Source organism: Porites lutea, chromosome 6, assembly GCF_958299795.1.
Source record: "Porites lutea chromosome 6, jaPorLute2.1, whole genome shotgun sequence".
Taxonomy (NCBI): Eukaryota; Metazoa; Cnidaria; class Anthozoa; order Scleractinia; family Poritidae; genus Porites; species Porites lutea.
Genome location: NC_133206.1, coordinates 7,883,810 through 7,898,299, shown reverse-complemented (window position 1 = coordinate 7,898,299; position 14,490 = coordinate 7,883,810). Strand labels below are relative to the sequence as shown.

The 14,490-nt window shown below is 34.8% G+C and overlaps 1 protein-coding gene and 1 long non-coding RNA gene across 2 annotated transcripts; both read left to right on the top strand.

Moving 5' to 3' along the window:
* The first annotated feature begins 240 nt into the window (after positions 1-240).
* Positions 241-1,618, top strand: LOC140941097 (uncharacterized). The gene is made up of 3 exons (XR_012166419.1): positions 241-403; positions 888-1,079; positions 1,553-1,618. It is a non-coding gene; the product is annotated as an uncharacterized lncRNA (long non-coding RNA).
* A 72-nt stretch (positions 1,619-1,690) lies between these two features.
* Positions 1,691-14,061, top strand: LOC140941836 (uncharacterized). Its single transcript, XM_073390843.1, has 14 exons — positions 1,691-1,696; positions 2,242-2,410; positions 2,885-3,076; positions 3,551-3,742; positions 4,231-4,422; positions 5,480-5,680; positions 6,489-6,689; positions 7,498-7,698; positions 8,507-8,707; positions 9,516-9,716; positions 10,746-10,811; positions 11,207-11,357; positions 11,951-12,282; positions 13,383-14,061. Exons 1-14 carry the CDS (start codon positions 1,691-1,693, stop codon positions 13,412-13,414), a joined length of 2,337 nt encoding a protein of 778 aa, XP_073246944.1. The 3' UTR covers positions 13,415-14,061.
* Positions 14,062-14,490: the final 429 nt, after the last annotated feature.

Below are 14,490 nucleotides of genomic sequence, written 5' to 3'. Positions count from 1 at the left end.
TTCTTTCAAGGTCATAGGGTAGAATTTGTGGAAAAAAAGAAAATAACAAAAAACAGAAAGAAAAATGGAAGTTTGCCTTTGTATTCAAGTTTAATAAACTATTCTGCTTGTTTTTATATCAATTGATAACGATGAAATTAATACATTTGTTACTAAGTTTATTCGTGTAAATATCTTTTTCTTATATACTTTTCACTTATTTGTTTTAAAGTGACTACTAAACCTCCACATAAGCCCAAGACAACGCCAACTCCTCCTCCGAAGAATGTATGTGATTATCCGGTTGGAACTTGTACCTATAAATACGACCCATGTCCACCAGACTGGGAACGCTGCCCTCAATATGATTATGGATGTAAAGTTAAGACAAATCACTGTTGTTGCCGCAAGAAGACGCCGCCAGGTAAGAAGTAGTCTTAGGTCTTCTTATGAAATTGCATTCCTTTTTGGGAGTGAAGAGAAAACGGAGTATGAAAAACTAATTTGAATGCCTGTCATGTCATTTTTATATAACAGAAGAGATGAAGATGGGGCAAACATCATCTACCAAAATTACAATTTTAATTTTCCTTTTTTTATAGTAATATATGATGATTTAGTTTAAAACACTGAGATAAATTAAAATTCTAGAGACGTACTAAAAATCAACAACAAAGAAGGTTACTAACAAAGGTTTTTCTTTAAAGGTCATAGGGTGGAATTTGTGGAAAAAACGAAAATAACAAAAAACAGAAAGAATAATGAAAGTTTGCCTTTATATCGAAGTTTAATAAACTATTCTGCTTGTTTTTATATCAATTGATTACGATGAAATTGATAGATTTGTTACTAAGTTTATTCGTGTAAATATCTTTTTCTTATATACTTTTCATTTATTTGTTATAAAGTGACTACTAAACCTCCGCATAAGCCCAAGACAACGCCAACTCCTCCTCCGAAGAATGTATGCGATTATCCGGTTGGAACTTGTACCTATAAATACGATCCATGTCCACCAGACTGGGAACGCTGCCCTCAATATGATTATGGATGTAAAGTTAAGACAAATCACTGTTGTTGCCGCAAGAAGACGCCGCCAGGTAAGTAGTTGTCTTAGCTCTTCTTATCAAATTGCATTCCTTTGCAGGAGTGAAAAAAATACAAAGCATGAAAAACCAATTTAAATGCTTGCCATGTCATTTTTATGCAAAAAGAAGAGTTGAAGATGGGGCAACATCATCTACCAAAATTAAAAATTTTCATGTTCCATTTGTACAGTAATATATGATGATTAGGTTTAAAATACTAAGATAAATTCAAATTTTAGCAACAGACAAAAAGATAACAACAAAGAAGGTTACAAAGCAAAAGGTGATTGGGTTAAATATGTGGAAATAAGGGAAACAAAGACAAAATAAAAACAAAAATGGAATTTTGCCTTTGTATCCAAGTTTAATAAACTATTCTGCTCGTTTTTCAAGCAATTGATAACGATAAAATTAATACGTTTGTTACTAAGTTTATTCATCCAAATGTTTTTTCCTTATATACTTTTTACTTATTTGTTATAAAGTGACTACTAAACCTCCACATAAGCCCAAGACAACGCCAACTCCTCCTCCGAAGAATGTATGCGATTATCCGGTCGGAACTTGTACGTATAAGTACGACCCATGTCCACCAGACTGGGAACGCTGCCCTCAATATGATTATGGATGTAAGGTGAAGACAAATCACTGTTGTTGCCGCAAGAAGACGCCGCCAGGTAAGAAGTAGTCTTAGGTCTTCTTATGAAATTGCATTCCTTTGCAGGAATGAAGAGAAAACAGAGCATGAAAAACCAATTTGAATGCCTTTTATACAACAGAAGAGTTGAAGATGGGGTAAACATCATCTACCAAAATTAAAATTGTAATTTTCCTTTTTTTATAGTAATATATGATGATTTAGTTTAAAACACTGAGATAAATTAAAATTCTAGAGACGGACAAATAAATCAACAACAAAGAAGGTTACTAACGAAGGTTTTTCTTTCAAGGTCATAGGGTAGAATTTGTGGAAAAAAAGAAAATAACAAAAAACAGAAAGAAAAATGGAAGTTTGCCTTTGTATTCAAGTTTAATAAACTATTCTGCTTGTTTTTATATCAATTGATAACGATGAAATTAATACATTTGTTACTAAGTTTATTCGTGTAAATATCTTTTTCTTATATACTTTTCACTTATTTGTTTTAAAGTGACTACTAAACCTCCACATAAGCCCAAGACAACGCCAACTCCTCCTCCGAAGAATGTATGTGATTATCCGGTTGGAACTTGTACCTATAAATACGATCCATGTCCACCAGACTGGGAACGCTGCCCTCAATATGATTATGGATGTAAAGTTAAGACAAATCACTGTTGTTGCCGCAAGAAGACGCCGCCAGGTAAGAAGTAGTCTTAGGTCTTCTTATGAAATTGCATTCCTTTGCAGGAATGAAGAGAAAACAGAGCATGAAAAACCAATTTGAATGCCTTTTATACAACAGAAGAGTTGAAGATGGGGTAAACATCATCTACCAAAATTAAAATTGTAATTTTCCTTTTTTTATAGTAATATATGATGATTTAGTTTAAAACACTGAGATAAATTAAAATTCTAGAGACGGACAAATAAATCAACAACAAAGAAGGTTACTAACGAAGGTTTTTCTTTCAAGGTCATAGGGTAGAATTTGTGGAAAAAAAGAAAATAACAAAAAACAGAAAGAAAAATGGAAGTTTGCCTTTGTATTCAAGTTTAATAAACTATTCTGCTTGTTTTTATATCAATTGATAACGATGAAATTAATACATTTGTTACTAAGTTTATTCGTGTAAATATCTTTTTCTTATATACTTTTCACTTATTTGTTTTAAAGTGACTACTAAACCTCCACATAAGCCCAAGACAACGCCAACTCCTCCTCCGAAGAATGTATGTGATTATCCGGTTGGAACTTGTACCTATAAATACGATCCATGTCCACCAGACTGGGAACGCTGCCCTCAATATGATTATGGATGTAAAGTTAAGACAAATCACTGTTGTTGCCGCAAGAAGACGCCGCCAGGTAAGAAGTAGTCTTAGGTCTTCTTATGAAATTGCATTCCTTTGCAGGAATGAAGAGAAAACAGAGCATGAAAAACCAATTTGAATGCCTTTTATACAACAGAAGAGTTGAAGATGGGGTAAACATCATCTACCAAAATTAAAATTGTAATTTTCCTTTTTTTATAGTAATATATGATGATTTAGTTTAAAACACTGAGATAAATTAAAATTCTAGAGACGGACAAATAAATCAACAACAAAGAAGGTTACTAACGAAGGTTTTTCTTTCAAGGTCATAGGGTAGAATTTGTGGAAAAAAAGAAAATAACAAAAAACAGAAAGAAAAATGGAAGTTTGCCTTTGTATTCAAGTTTAATAAACTATTCTGCTTGTTTTTATATCAATTGATAACGATGAAATTAATACATTTGTTACTAAGTTTATTCGTGTAAATATCTTTTTCTTATATACTTTTCACTTATTTGTTTTAAAGTGACTACTAAACCTCCACATAAGCCCAAGACAACGCCAACTCCTCCTCCGAAGAATGTATGTGATTATCCGGTTGGAACTTGTACCTATAAATACGACCCATGTCCACCAGACTGGGAACGCTGCCCTCAATATGATTATGGATGTAAAGTGAAGACAAATCACTGTTGTTGCCGCAAGAAGACGTTGCCAGGTAAGTAGTTGTCTTAGCTGTTCTGATCAAATTGCATTCCCTTGCGGGAATGAAGAGAAAACAGAGCATGAAAAACCAATTTGAATTCCTGTCATATTATTTTGTTTACAAGAGGAGAGTTCAAGATGGGGCAACATCATCTACCAAAATTAAATTTTTAATTTTCCTTATTTTTGATGGTAATATATGATCATTAAGTTTAAAACACTGAGATAAATTAAAATTCCAGCGACGGAAAAAAAATCAACAACAAAAATGGTTTAAAAGCAAAGGTTTTTCTTTTAAGGTCATAGGGTAGAATTTTTGGAAAAAAAGAAAATAACAAGAAACAGAAACAAAAATGGAAGTTTGCCTTTGTATCCAAGTTTAATAAACTATTCTGCTTGTTTTTCTAGCAATTGATAGCGATGAAAGTAATACATTTGTTACTAAGTTTATTCATCTAAATATTTTTTTCCTTATATACTTTTTACTTATTTGTTATAAAGTGACTACTAAACCTCCACATAAGCCCAAGACAACGCCAACTCCTCCTCCGAAGAATGTATGTGATTATCCGGTTGGAACTTGTACCTATAAATACGACCCATGTCCACCAGACTGGGAACGCTGCCCTCAATATGATTATGGATGTAAACTTGCAACAAATCACTGCTGTTGTCGTAAGAAGCTGCCGCCAGGTAAGTTACTGTCAGTTAACTAAAGGTTTCTTTGTAACTGAACAACAGTTATAGGTCATCTTCTCTTATAGAACTCTTTTAACTAACAATTATTCCATGAGTGCGCGTTGGATATGAGATGGTAGTTAGCCAACGAGGCGCCTAACGCTGGGTTGGCTATAATCATCTCATATCCAACAAGCGCGAGTGGAATTATTGTTTTATTAAATATCGAGAATTGCTCTCGACTTTATTTATAAAAACAACCGATTTTCAGCTTGTTTTTAATTTTGCGCAAACGCGTACAGTTATCATATTTGGAGAGCATGGTATAATTAACAATTAGTCGCCGAAGGTGACGTGAATACCGGCGAATAGTCACTGAGACGAATGATGATTATTCGAGAAAATAAGATTATTGATTAATGTGCGACTCCGAAACACCAAAAAATCTGGCTGCCATTTTGAAAACTGCTAGCTTTCAAAGTTATAATCACCACGCGGTGATTATAGCGAGATAAAGCGAAGCTCCTAGCCAATCATAGCGCTCTATTTTCGATAATGATCAATGTAATTATACCAAAGGCTCATAAACCATGATTGCTAAGCCAATCACAGCTCTACAATTGCATTATCCAATGATTCAGTTTTTGATAATAGGAATTATAACGAAAGTGAAACAAAGCATGAATAATTGTTGGTAATTCAAAATCACTCGGTTAATTACTTCCAGTCTAATCCATTTCCGTTCTAAAACGAACATAAAGACCACGTTGGATATTTTTGTCGGTAAACTTTCCTGTCATCCTGTCATTTTTCTAGAACAATAATTTGAAAAACAAATTCAGGCATGGAAATATAACAGTTATACGTAAAAATATATAAAATATAAATGTGACTGTTCTTCGAGAGAACTTTGTACTGCAGTGGTAAAAACTTTCTCCCCATTCAAAACGTATCGTCCTCGCTTTTATTACATGATATTTAAATTTTTTTTAAGCCCAAGTTGTTCAAGTCAAATCTATTTAATTAATTAGTTTAAATTCAATATTGTTATTTCACTTATTCTTTTTGACAGTAACCACTGTAAAACCAACGACATATCCTACGACTAGGCCGCCTCAAACTACAACCACCAAGCCGCTGTGTATCTCTCCGCATGGGACTTGTACCTATGCACACCTTCCTTGTCCATCAAACTCAGTACACTGCCCTTATGAAGACACAGGATGTTATAACTCACCTTTGTATAAATGCTGTTGCAAGATCCCACCACCAAGTAAGTTTTCAACACTAAAATATTATTTCTCTTTCATGGGAAAGAGGCAAAACAATATTTTGTAATGGTAAAAAGTTAAGGGGGCATTCTTGTGCTTTTTGGTGGAGAAATAATGTTGATTTGGGGAGGAAATAAATTAGGGTAGAAATGGTATACACATAAACCGGTTAGTCTGCTAATGGGCTCTGAAGCACCGTCTGGTGGTGGTTCACATTCAACAACCCTCAAATCCCAAAATTATGCAATTTTCCACAATTTTAAGCACCCTCCTAGCTCGATAAAAATGATGCAAAAATTCTCAAAGAAGTCATTGAACCAAGAAAATTTATTTATTTATTTTTAGAAATTTATTTTTTAATTATAATCCAATGGTTCAGTTTTTGCAAACAGGAATTATAACGCAAGTGAAACAAAGCATGAATAATTGTTGGTAATTCAAAATCACTCGGTTAATTACTTCCAGTCTAATCCATTTCCGTTCTAAAACGAACATAAAGACCACGTTGGATATTTTTGTCGGTAAACTTTCCTGTCATTCTGTCATTTTTCTAGAACAATAATTTGAAAAACAAATTCAGGCATGGAAATATAACAGTTATACGTAAAAATATATAAAATATAAATGTGACTGTTCTTCGAGAGAACTTTGTACTGCAGTGGTAAAAACTTTCTCCCCATTCAAAACGTATCGTCCTCGCTTTTATTACATGATATTTAAATTTTTTTTAAGCCCAAGTTGTTCAAGTCAAATCTATTTAATTAATTAGTTTAAATTCAATATTGTTATTTCACTTATTCTTTTTAACAGTAACCACTGTAAAACCAACGACATATCCTACGACTAGGCCGCCTCAAACTACAACCACCAAGCCGCTGTGTATCTCTCCGCATGGGACTTGTACCTATGCATACCTTCCTTGTCCATCAAACTCAGTACACTGCCCTCATAAAGACACAGGATGTTATAACTCACCTTTGTATAAATGCTGTTGCAAGATCCCACCACCAAGTAAGTTTTCAACACTAAAATATTATTTCTCTTTCATGGGAAAGAGGCAAAACAATATTTTGTAATGGTAAAAAGTTAAGGGGGCATTCTTGTGCTTTTTGGTGGAGAAATAATGTTGATTTGGGGAGGAAATAAATTAGGGTAGAAATGGTATACACATAAACCGGTTAGTCTGCTAATGGGCTCTGAAGCACCGTCTGGTGGTGGTTCACATTCAACAACCCTCAAATCCCAAAATTATGCAATTTTCCACAATTTTAAGCACCCTCCTAGCTCGATAAAAATGATGCAAAAATTCTCAAAGAAGTCATTGAACCAAGAAAATTTATTTATTTATTTTTAGAAATTTATTTTTTAATTATAATCCAATGGTTCAGTTTTTGCAAACAGGAATTATAACGCAAGTGAAACAAAGCATGAATAATTGTTGGTAATTCAAAATCACTCGGTTAATTACTTCCAGTCTAATCCATTTCCGTTCTAAAACGAACATAAAGACCACGTTGGATATTTTTGTCGGTAAACTTTCCTGTCATTCTGTCATTTTTCTAGAACAATAATTTGAAAAACAAATTCAGGCATGGAAATATAACAGTTATACGTAAAAATATATAAAATATAAATGTGACTGTTCTTCGAGAGAACTTTGTACTGCAGTGGTAAAAACTTTCTCCCCATTCAAAACGTATCGTCCTCGCTTTTATTACATGATATTTAAATTTTTTTTAAGCCCAAGTTGTTCAAGTCAAATCTATTTAATTAATTAGTTTAAATTCAATATTGTTATTTCACTTATTCTTTTTAACAGTAACCACTGTAAAACCAACGACATATCCTACGACTAGGCCGCCTCAAACTACAACCACCAAGCCGCTGTGTATCTCTCCGCATGGGACTTGTACCTATGCATACCTTCCTTGTCCATCAAACTCAGTACACTGCCCTCATAAAGACACAGGATGTTATAACTCACCTTTGTATAAATGCTGTTGCAAGATCCCACCACCAAGTAAGTTTTCAACACTAAAATATTATTTCTCTTTCATGGGAAAGAGGCAAAACAATATTTTGTAATGGTAAAAAGTTAAGGGGGCATTCTTGTGCTTTTTGGTGGAGAAATAATGTTGATTTGGGGAGGAAATAAATTAGGGTAGAAATGGTATACACATAAACCGGTTAGTCTGCTAATGGGCTCTGAAGCACCGTCTGGTGGTGGTTCACATTCAACAACCCTCAAATCCCAAAATTATGCAATTTTCCACAATTTTAAGCACCCTCCTAGCTCGATAAAAATGATGCAAAAATTCTCAAAGAAGTCATTGAACCAAGAAAATTTATTTATTTATTTTTAGAAATTTATTTTTTAATTATAATCCAATGGTTCAGTTTTTGCAAACAGGAATTATAACGCAAGTGAAACAAAGCATGAATAATTGTTGGTAATTCAAAATCACTCGGTTAATTACTTCCAGTCTAATCCATTTCCGTTCTAAAACGAACATAAAGACCACGTTGGATATTTTTGTCGGTAAACTTTCCTGTCATTCTGTCATTTTTCTAGAACAATAATTTGAAAAACAAATTCAGGCATGGAAATATAACAGTTATACGTAAAAATATATAAAATATAAATGTGACTGTTCTTCGAGAGAACTTTGTACTGCAGTGGTAAAAACTTTCTCCCCATTCAAAACGTATCGTCCTCGCTTTTATTACATGATATTTAAATTTTTTTTAAGCCCAAGTTGTTCAAGTCAAATCTATTTAATTAATTAGTTTAAATTCAATATTGTTATTTCACTTATTCTTTTTAACAGTAACCACTGTAAAACCAACGACATATCCTACGACTAGGCCGCCTCAAACTACAACCACCAAGCCGCTGTGTATCTCTCCGCATGGGACTTGTACCTATGCATACCTTCCTTGTCCATCAAACTCAGTACACTGCCCTCATAAAGACACAGGATGTTATAACTCACCTTTGTATAAATGCTGTTGCAAGATCCCACCACCAAGTAAGTTTTCAACACTAAAATATTATTTCTCTTTCATGGGAAAGAGGCAAAACAATATTTTGTAATGGTAAAAAGTTAAGGGGGCATTCTTGTGCTTTTTGGTGGAGAAATAATGTTGATTTGGGGAGGAAATAAATTAGGGTAGAAATGGTATACACATAAACCGGTTAGTCTGCTAATGGGCTCTGAAGCACCGTCTGGTGGTGGTTCACATTCAACAACCCTCAAATCCCAAAATTATGCAATTTTCCACAATTTTAAGCACCCTCCTAGCTCGATAAAAATGATGCAAAAATTCTCAAAGAAGTCATTGAACCAAGAAAATTTATTTATTTATTTTTAGAAATTTATTTTTTAATTATAATCCAATGGTTCAGTTTTTGCAAACAGGAATTATAACGCAAGTGAAACAAAGCATGAATAATTGTTGGTAATTCAAAATCACTCGGTTAATTACTTCCAGTCTAATCCATTTCCGTTCTAAAACGAACATAAAGACCACGTTGGATATTTTTGTCGGTAAACTTTCCTGTCATTCTGTCATTTTTCTAGAACAATAATTTGAAAAACAAATTCAGGCATGGAAACATAACAGTTATACGTAAAAATATATAAAATGTAAATGTGACTGTTCTGCGACAGAACTTTGTACTGCAGTGGTAAAAACTTTCTCCCCGTTCAAAACGTATCGTCCTCGCTTTTATTACATGATATTTAAATTGTTTTTAAGCCCAAGTTGTTCAAGTTAAATCTATTTAATTAATTAATTTAAATTCAATATTGTTATTTCACTTATTCTTTTTGACAGTAACCACTGTAAAACCAACAACATATCCTACGACTAGGCCGCCTCAAACTACAACCACCAAGCCGCTGTGTATCTCTCCGCATGGGACTTGTAGCTATGCATACCTTCCTTGTCCATCAAACTCAGTACACTGCCCTTATGAAGACACAGGATGCTATAACTCACCTTTGTATAAATGCTGTTGCAAGATCCCACCACCAAGTAAGTTTTCAACGCTAAAATATTATTTCTCTTTCATGGGAAAGAGGCAAAACAATATTTTTAATGGGAAAAAGTTAAGGGGGCATTCTTGTGCTTTTTGCGGGAGAAACAATGTTGATTTGGGGAGGAAATAAATTAGGGTAGAAATGGTATACACATAAACCGGTTAGTCCACTAATGGGTTCAGAGGCACCGTCTGGTGGTGGTTCACATTCAACAACCCTCAAATCCAATAATGTTGCAATTTTCCACAATTTTAAGCACCCCCCTAGCTCGAAAAAAATGATGAAGAAATCCTCAAAGAAGTCATTGAACCAAGAAAATTTATTTATTTATTTATTTATTTTTAGAAATTTATTTTTTAATTATATCTTGGACGCGAATCTATTACGAAATTAATGTATGATGAGATTAAAGGGCTTTTTTAGAAAATCGATCTCTTTTAGTTTAGTTGAACCCTTTTTAGATACATTACCATGATGGCGATTAATTCCACATTTTGGACTCCAACCTGTACTGTAACTGTGTCATCTTTTCTTATACTGGGAACGCAAGCGATTCTTAGCTCCATGCATAGACGGGGGGAGGAAGGGGGGCAACTTTTTTTAGAAAAAATCGTTAATTTTACCTTCAACATAGTCATCATATAATTTCATTTATGCTGTTGATAAAGGGAGACGGGCTTTAGGTGGGAACGGACGAGGAAAGAGAAAAATAAATAGCCCTCTTAAAGAGTATTGAAAAGAAGGCTTCGTTTGAAAGTTCTATAGCTGTATGCTACTGAGAAAGTTTTTACACTATGAAACTTTGACACCAAATACGTTTCTAACAGATAAAGAGAACTACCTAGATATTAAATAGCTTTTTTAAATTCAAACAACAAATTGCAGTTCGTCTTTTTATCTACACTGAATATATCTTGCTTCTTTCCCGGAAAACATTGTATAAAAGTTGAATTAATTGCAGCAACTTTTTCTTATATTCATTGTTTTTTTTTTTTCATTTTTCCTTTTTCATTTTTTATTCTAGCAACCACTAAACCTACACCTGAACTCACCACACAGCCACCCAAACCCTCGACTAAACCTCCGCCAGGTAAGTAATATTAGCGCTCTTGAATAGCAGAATACGAAAAAATCATCAGCGTGTAGAGTTAAAGGAAGCCGAATAATAATAATAATAATAATAATAATAATAATGATAATGATAATACTGATAATGGTAATAATAATAATAATAATAATAATAATAATAATAATAATAATAATAATAATAATAATAATAATAACGACAAGACCAGACTAAAAGTGGAAAATGTTGTTGTTTCCAGGACAAAGAACACCTGTGGGAATTAGAAATAATTATTCATCTGAGAGGTCAATCAGATTACAAGGACCACCAGTAATTTTGTAACGGATATAATAAGGAAGAGAATAGAATTCTCACATTGATGGTACTAACTTTTTTTTTTTTTTTTTTTTTTCTGCCAGTATGTGGTGGTCCACTGAAAGCATCATGGGGGGTCATCAAATCTCCAAATTTCCCTTACAAGTACCCTGAATACGCGGTCTGTAGATGGACAACTTATGTTCAACGAAAAGAAGAGCTCATCCTCCAGTTTAAGTACTTCGCACTAGCACCGTAAGTATTAAACTAGTTATAACCAAAGGTTACGGAGTGCGGGCGACAACGATCGCCGAAGCAAAACGCTTTTGCTCCAACGCTGTGCTTTGCGTAAGTTTCACGTGACCGATGGTCAAAACACACGCAATCACATTACGAGTGATAGAAGGTCCAAATTGGACAGTTTGCCTATTTGTAAAGGAAAGTCTTACCTAAAACAATCCAAATTAATCTTTCATTGGACAGTTCGTAAAAATTAAAGGATAATCGCTTTACTGACAATATCGGATTAACTAACAGCTATATAATAAAGAAGAGAATGTCAAAAGTACCGTAACCACTGGAAGACTGAAACATACTAGTGTTCGGAAAAGGACACAAAGTCGCACGTAACATGCGGGAAAACTTAAGTCAAGTCAGGAGTCAATATTTTATGAAGCTTGCACTTGTGCTGTGTACTTTTATTAAAAAAATAATTATAAAATAAAAAATAAAAAACTCTTGTTGCATAAGGGGGCAGCGAAAGATAGCTCAAGATATAAATTAATCTTTCTTGTATTCTTTTAGAAGAATTTAGACTAATTGCAATTTTTGTTGTTTCCTTTTTTCAGGTGTGACTTCCTTTTAATCTCAGACGGCTACAAGATACTCAAAATTACCAACGGCTTTAAAGTCAGTCGATGCTACGGATACAAATGCTATTACGATGAACCGTCGCCCTACGACGAGTTTGAAAGCGATAATGTGGATGATGACTTTTATTACTACGACGTTGAAAAACTAAATGAAGATGATGATGGATGGAAGACCTTCTGGGTTAGTAAACGTCGCCGTCGCATTGTCGTTCGAGGTGGGAACCGCCATGTAATCATCAAGTTTAAATCCAAGGGCTGTGGAAGCGCAAAAGGGTTCAGTGTTCGCTACGATAGGAAAAGATCCCGAGGTGAGTTTTTTTTAACCAACCTAGAAATAGCATAAGTTTGAGCCCAATCATTTGATAGATTTCAGAATAGCTATAAGCGTTTTGCAGGCATTCTGATAGTGGAGCATGTGGTGTTGCCTGCCAAGGGTCTGGGACTAGCTGGGGATCACATGGTCTAGTTAACTTAACTTGGTGTAGTCAGCACGATTAATGCCGTGGAAATTCCCCTTTTGTTCTCTTCGCCGTCTGCTTAAATGTCAGAAAACTCAGCAATCTTACACGCGAGGAGTCACCGTCGTTTGGTTTGTCTACTTGATTCTTTAGCGGTCATTTTGTACGCTCTTTACAAGACTTATCTTCACTTTTCGCTACCGATACAACACCCTGTGCTTTAGCATGACGACAGCCTTCAATACAAGGTGTTCCCACTGAACAGGATATACCGCCCAAATTGTGGAAGTCCTAAACCTTCCGATTACGCCAGTGCTAATTTGACAGCAAAAAAGACTGAAGGTCTTCAGTTTAAGCGAAAAAAAGTCTGAAGACCTTGAACAGATTACGGACTGGCCAAGTCCTAGTCCAGAGCCTTGCCGACCAAGTGTTAACATTACAATAACCTCGCGGTAATCATAGAAAAATGTCGGGGCAACTCGTCAGGAAATTTCTAAAAATGGAGCCCGGTGGGCGTGACTGAAAGTCATTTTTTGATGTGCAAATTCAAAAAATCCGTTCGGTAACAAATTTATAAAAATAGTTTCCAAAATGTTTTCGGCTCAAACTCTTTAAATGTCCCGAAATAACGGTACCTTTTGCAGCTCATAATGGCAATTGAATCATTATAAATCACTCTAAGGTGGAGACAACGTCACAAATTGTAACCCCTAAAGGCTTCGACGAATAGCCCCATCATTTTCAAAGGGTGTACCGGCGTACCTCCAATAAAAGGAACGACTGACGAATAGCGTCGTCTCTTTTATAGGGGGTACCCGGGAATAAATCACACTGGCATGGTGGGTTAACCAACATTGCTTAGGAAATTAATTCAGCAGAAAACTTATTTAGCGCTGCATTGATTTATTGTCTTCTTCTTTATTTATCGTTCTTTTATATTTTCATTTTAGGTTCGAGCTCGGACTCTGACGAAGAACAGTGAAGACGCATAATGCAGTCAAAACATTGCTTTCGGAGAAAAATATTTTTCTTTTTATTTGGTTATTATTGTTAAGCTCACAAAAGTATTTAATTCAAGGGAAGTTCTATTTACTTTGTAGAAGAAATTATCAATTAAACATAACCGCTTAAGTGCATGTTAACCCTCATTTTCAGCGGAGTATCATTTTTATTTATGTACGAAGGGTGGTTCTTTAATAACAACTCAGCAAATAATCTGCGAGCAAACTCTCCATTTGGGGCTGTCACGAGAAATCACGCGAGAATAGCACGCGAAAGGGGACGCCAGTGCATAAAGAGCTTTCTCGGGCAGGCTAAGCAAACAGCTTGAAGGATATGCTGTTAAGATTTAACAGATGCACGCGTGATCAGCTATCAGATTGCTGCTAAAGAGAAACACGCCCTGTCGAAAAGGATAACGAGAGTTTTGTCATTGTATTTTACTTTTGTGATTTGCTTTTCGCCGTGCTGTTTTGCTCTCATCCAGCAGCCTGTTTTATGGAGCACTAGAAAAGGTTTATTACTCTCTCCTCTTCTCTAGTGTATTCGGTTGTTGAAATAAACTTTTCTCTTCGTCAAAAAATGAGTTGTTATGTTGTTGTGGACCCTGAGTGTACAATGCAGCCAGCCGAGGAAATTTGGTCTAAGTGTAACCCCTTAAAAGTAGGTTTTCCCTGCATCCCAGGAAAACGATCAGAAAAAACGAACGCTTACTTGGCTGAAAACGAGAAAACAGAAAACCAGCAAGAGGGACGACGATTCGACTGTTGAACGCTTAAATATATCTAGTCTTGCCTGATGTCACATAATCAACTCGTTTCTGGAAGGCTTACTTTTTTCTTAAGGCAGATCTTTGTTTTGTTACAAATCCGGGTTCTAAATTCGACAAATGAATTTACGAGTTTCAGTACATTTTTTGTTTGTTTGTTTGTTTGTTTTTTTCAATTTTGTGGTGATTCAGTAGTCTTCACGCTTCCCAAATATCATATTTAGTGGTGCGTCCTGTAGAACGCCGATAAGAAACAAAAGGAACATTTGTCGAGAACTACTTAACCTCAT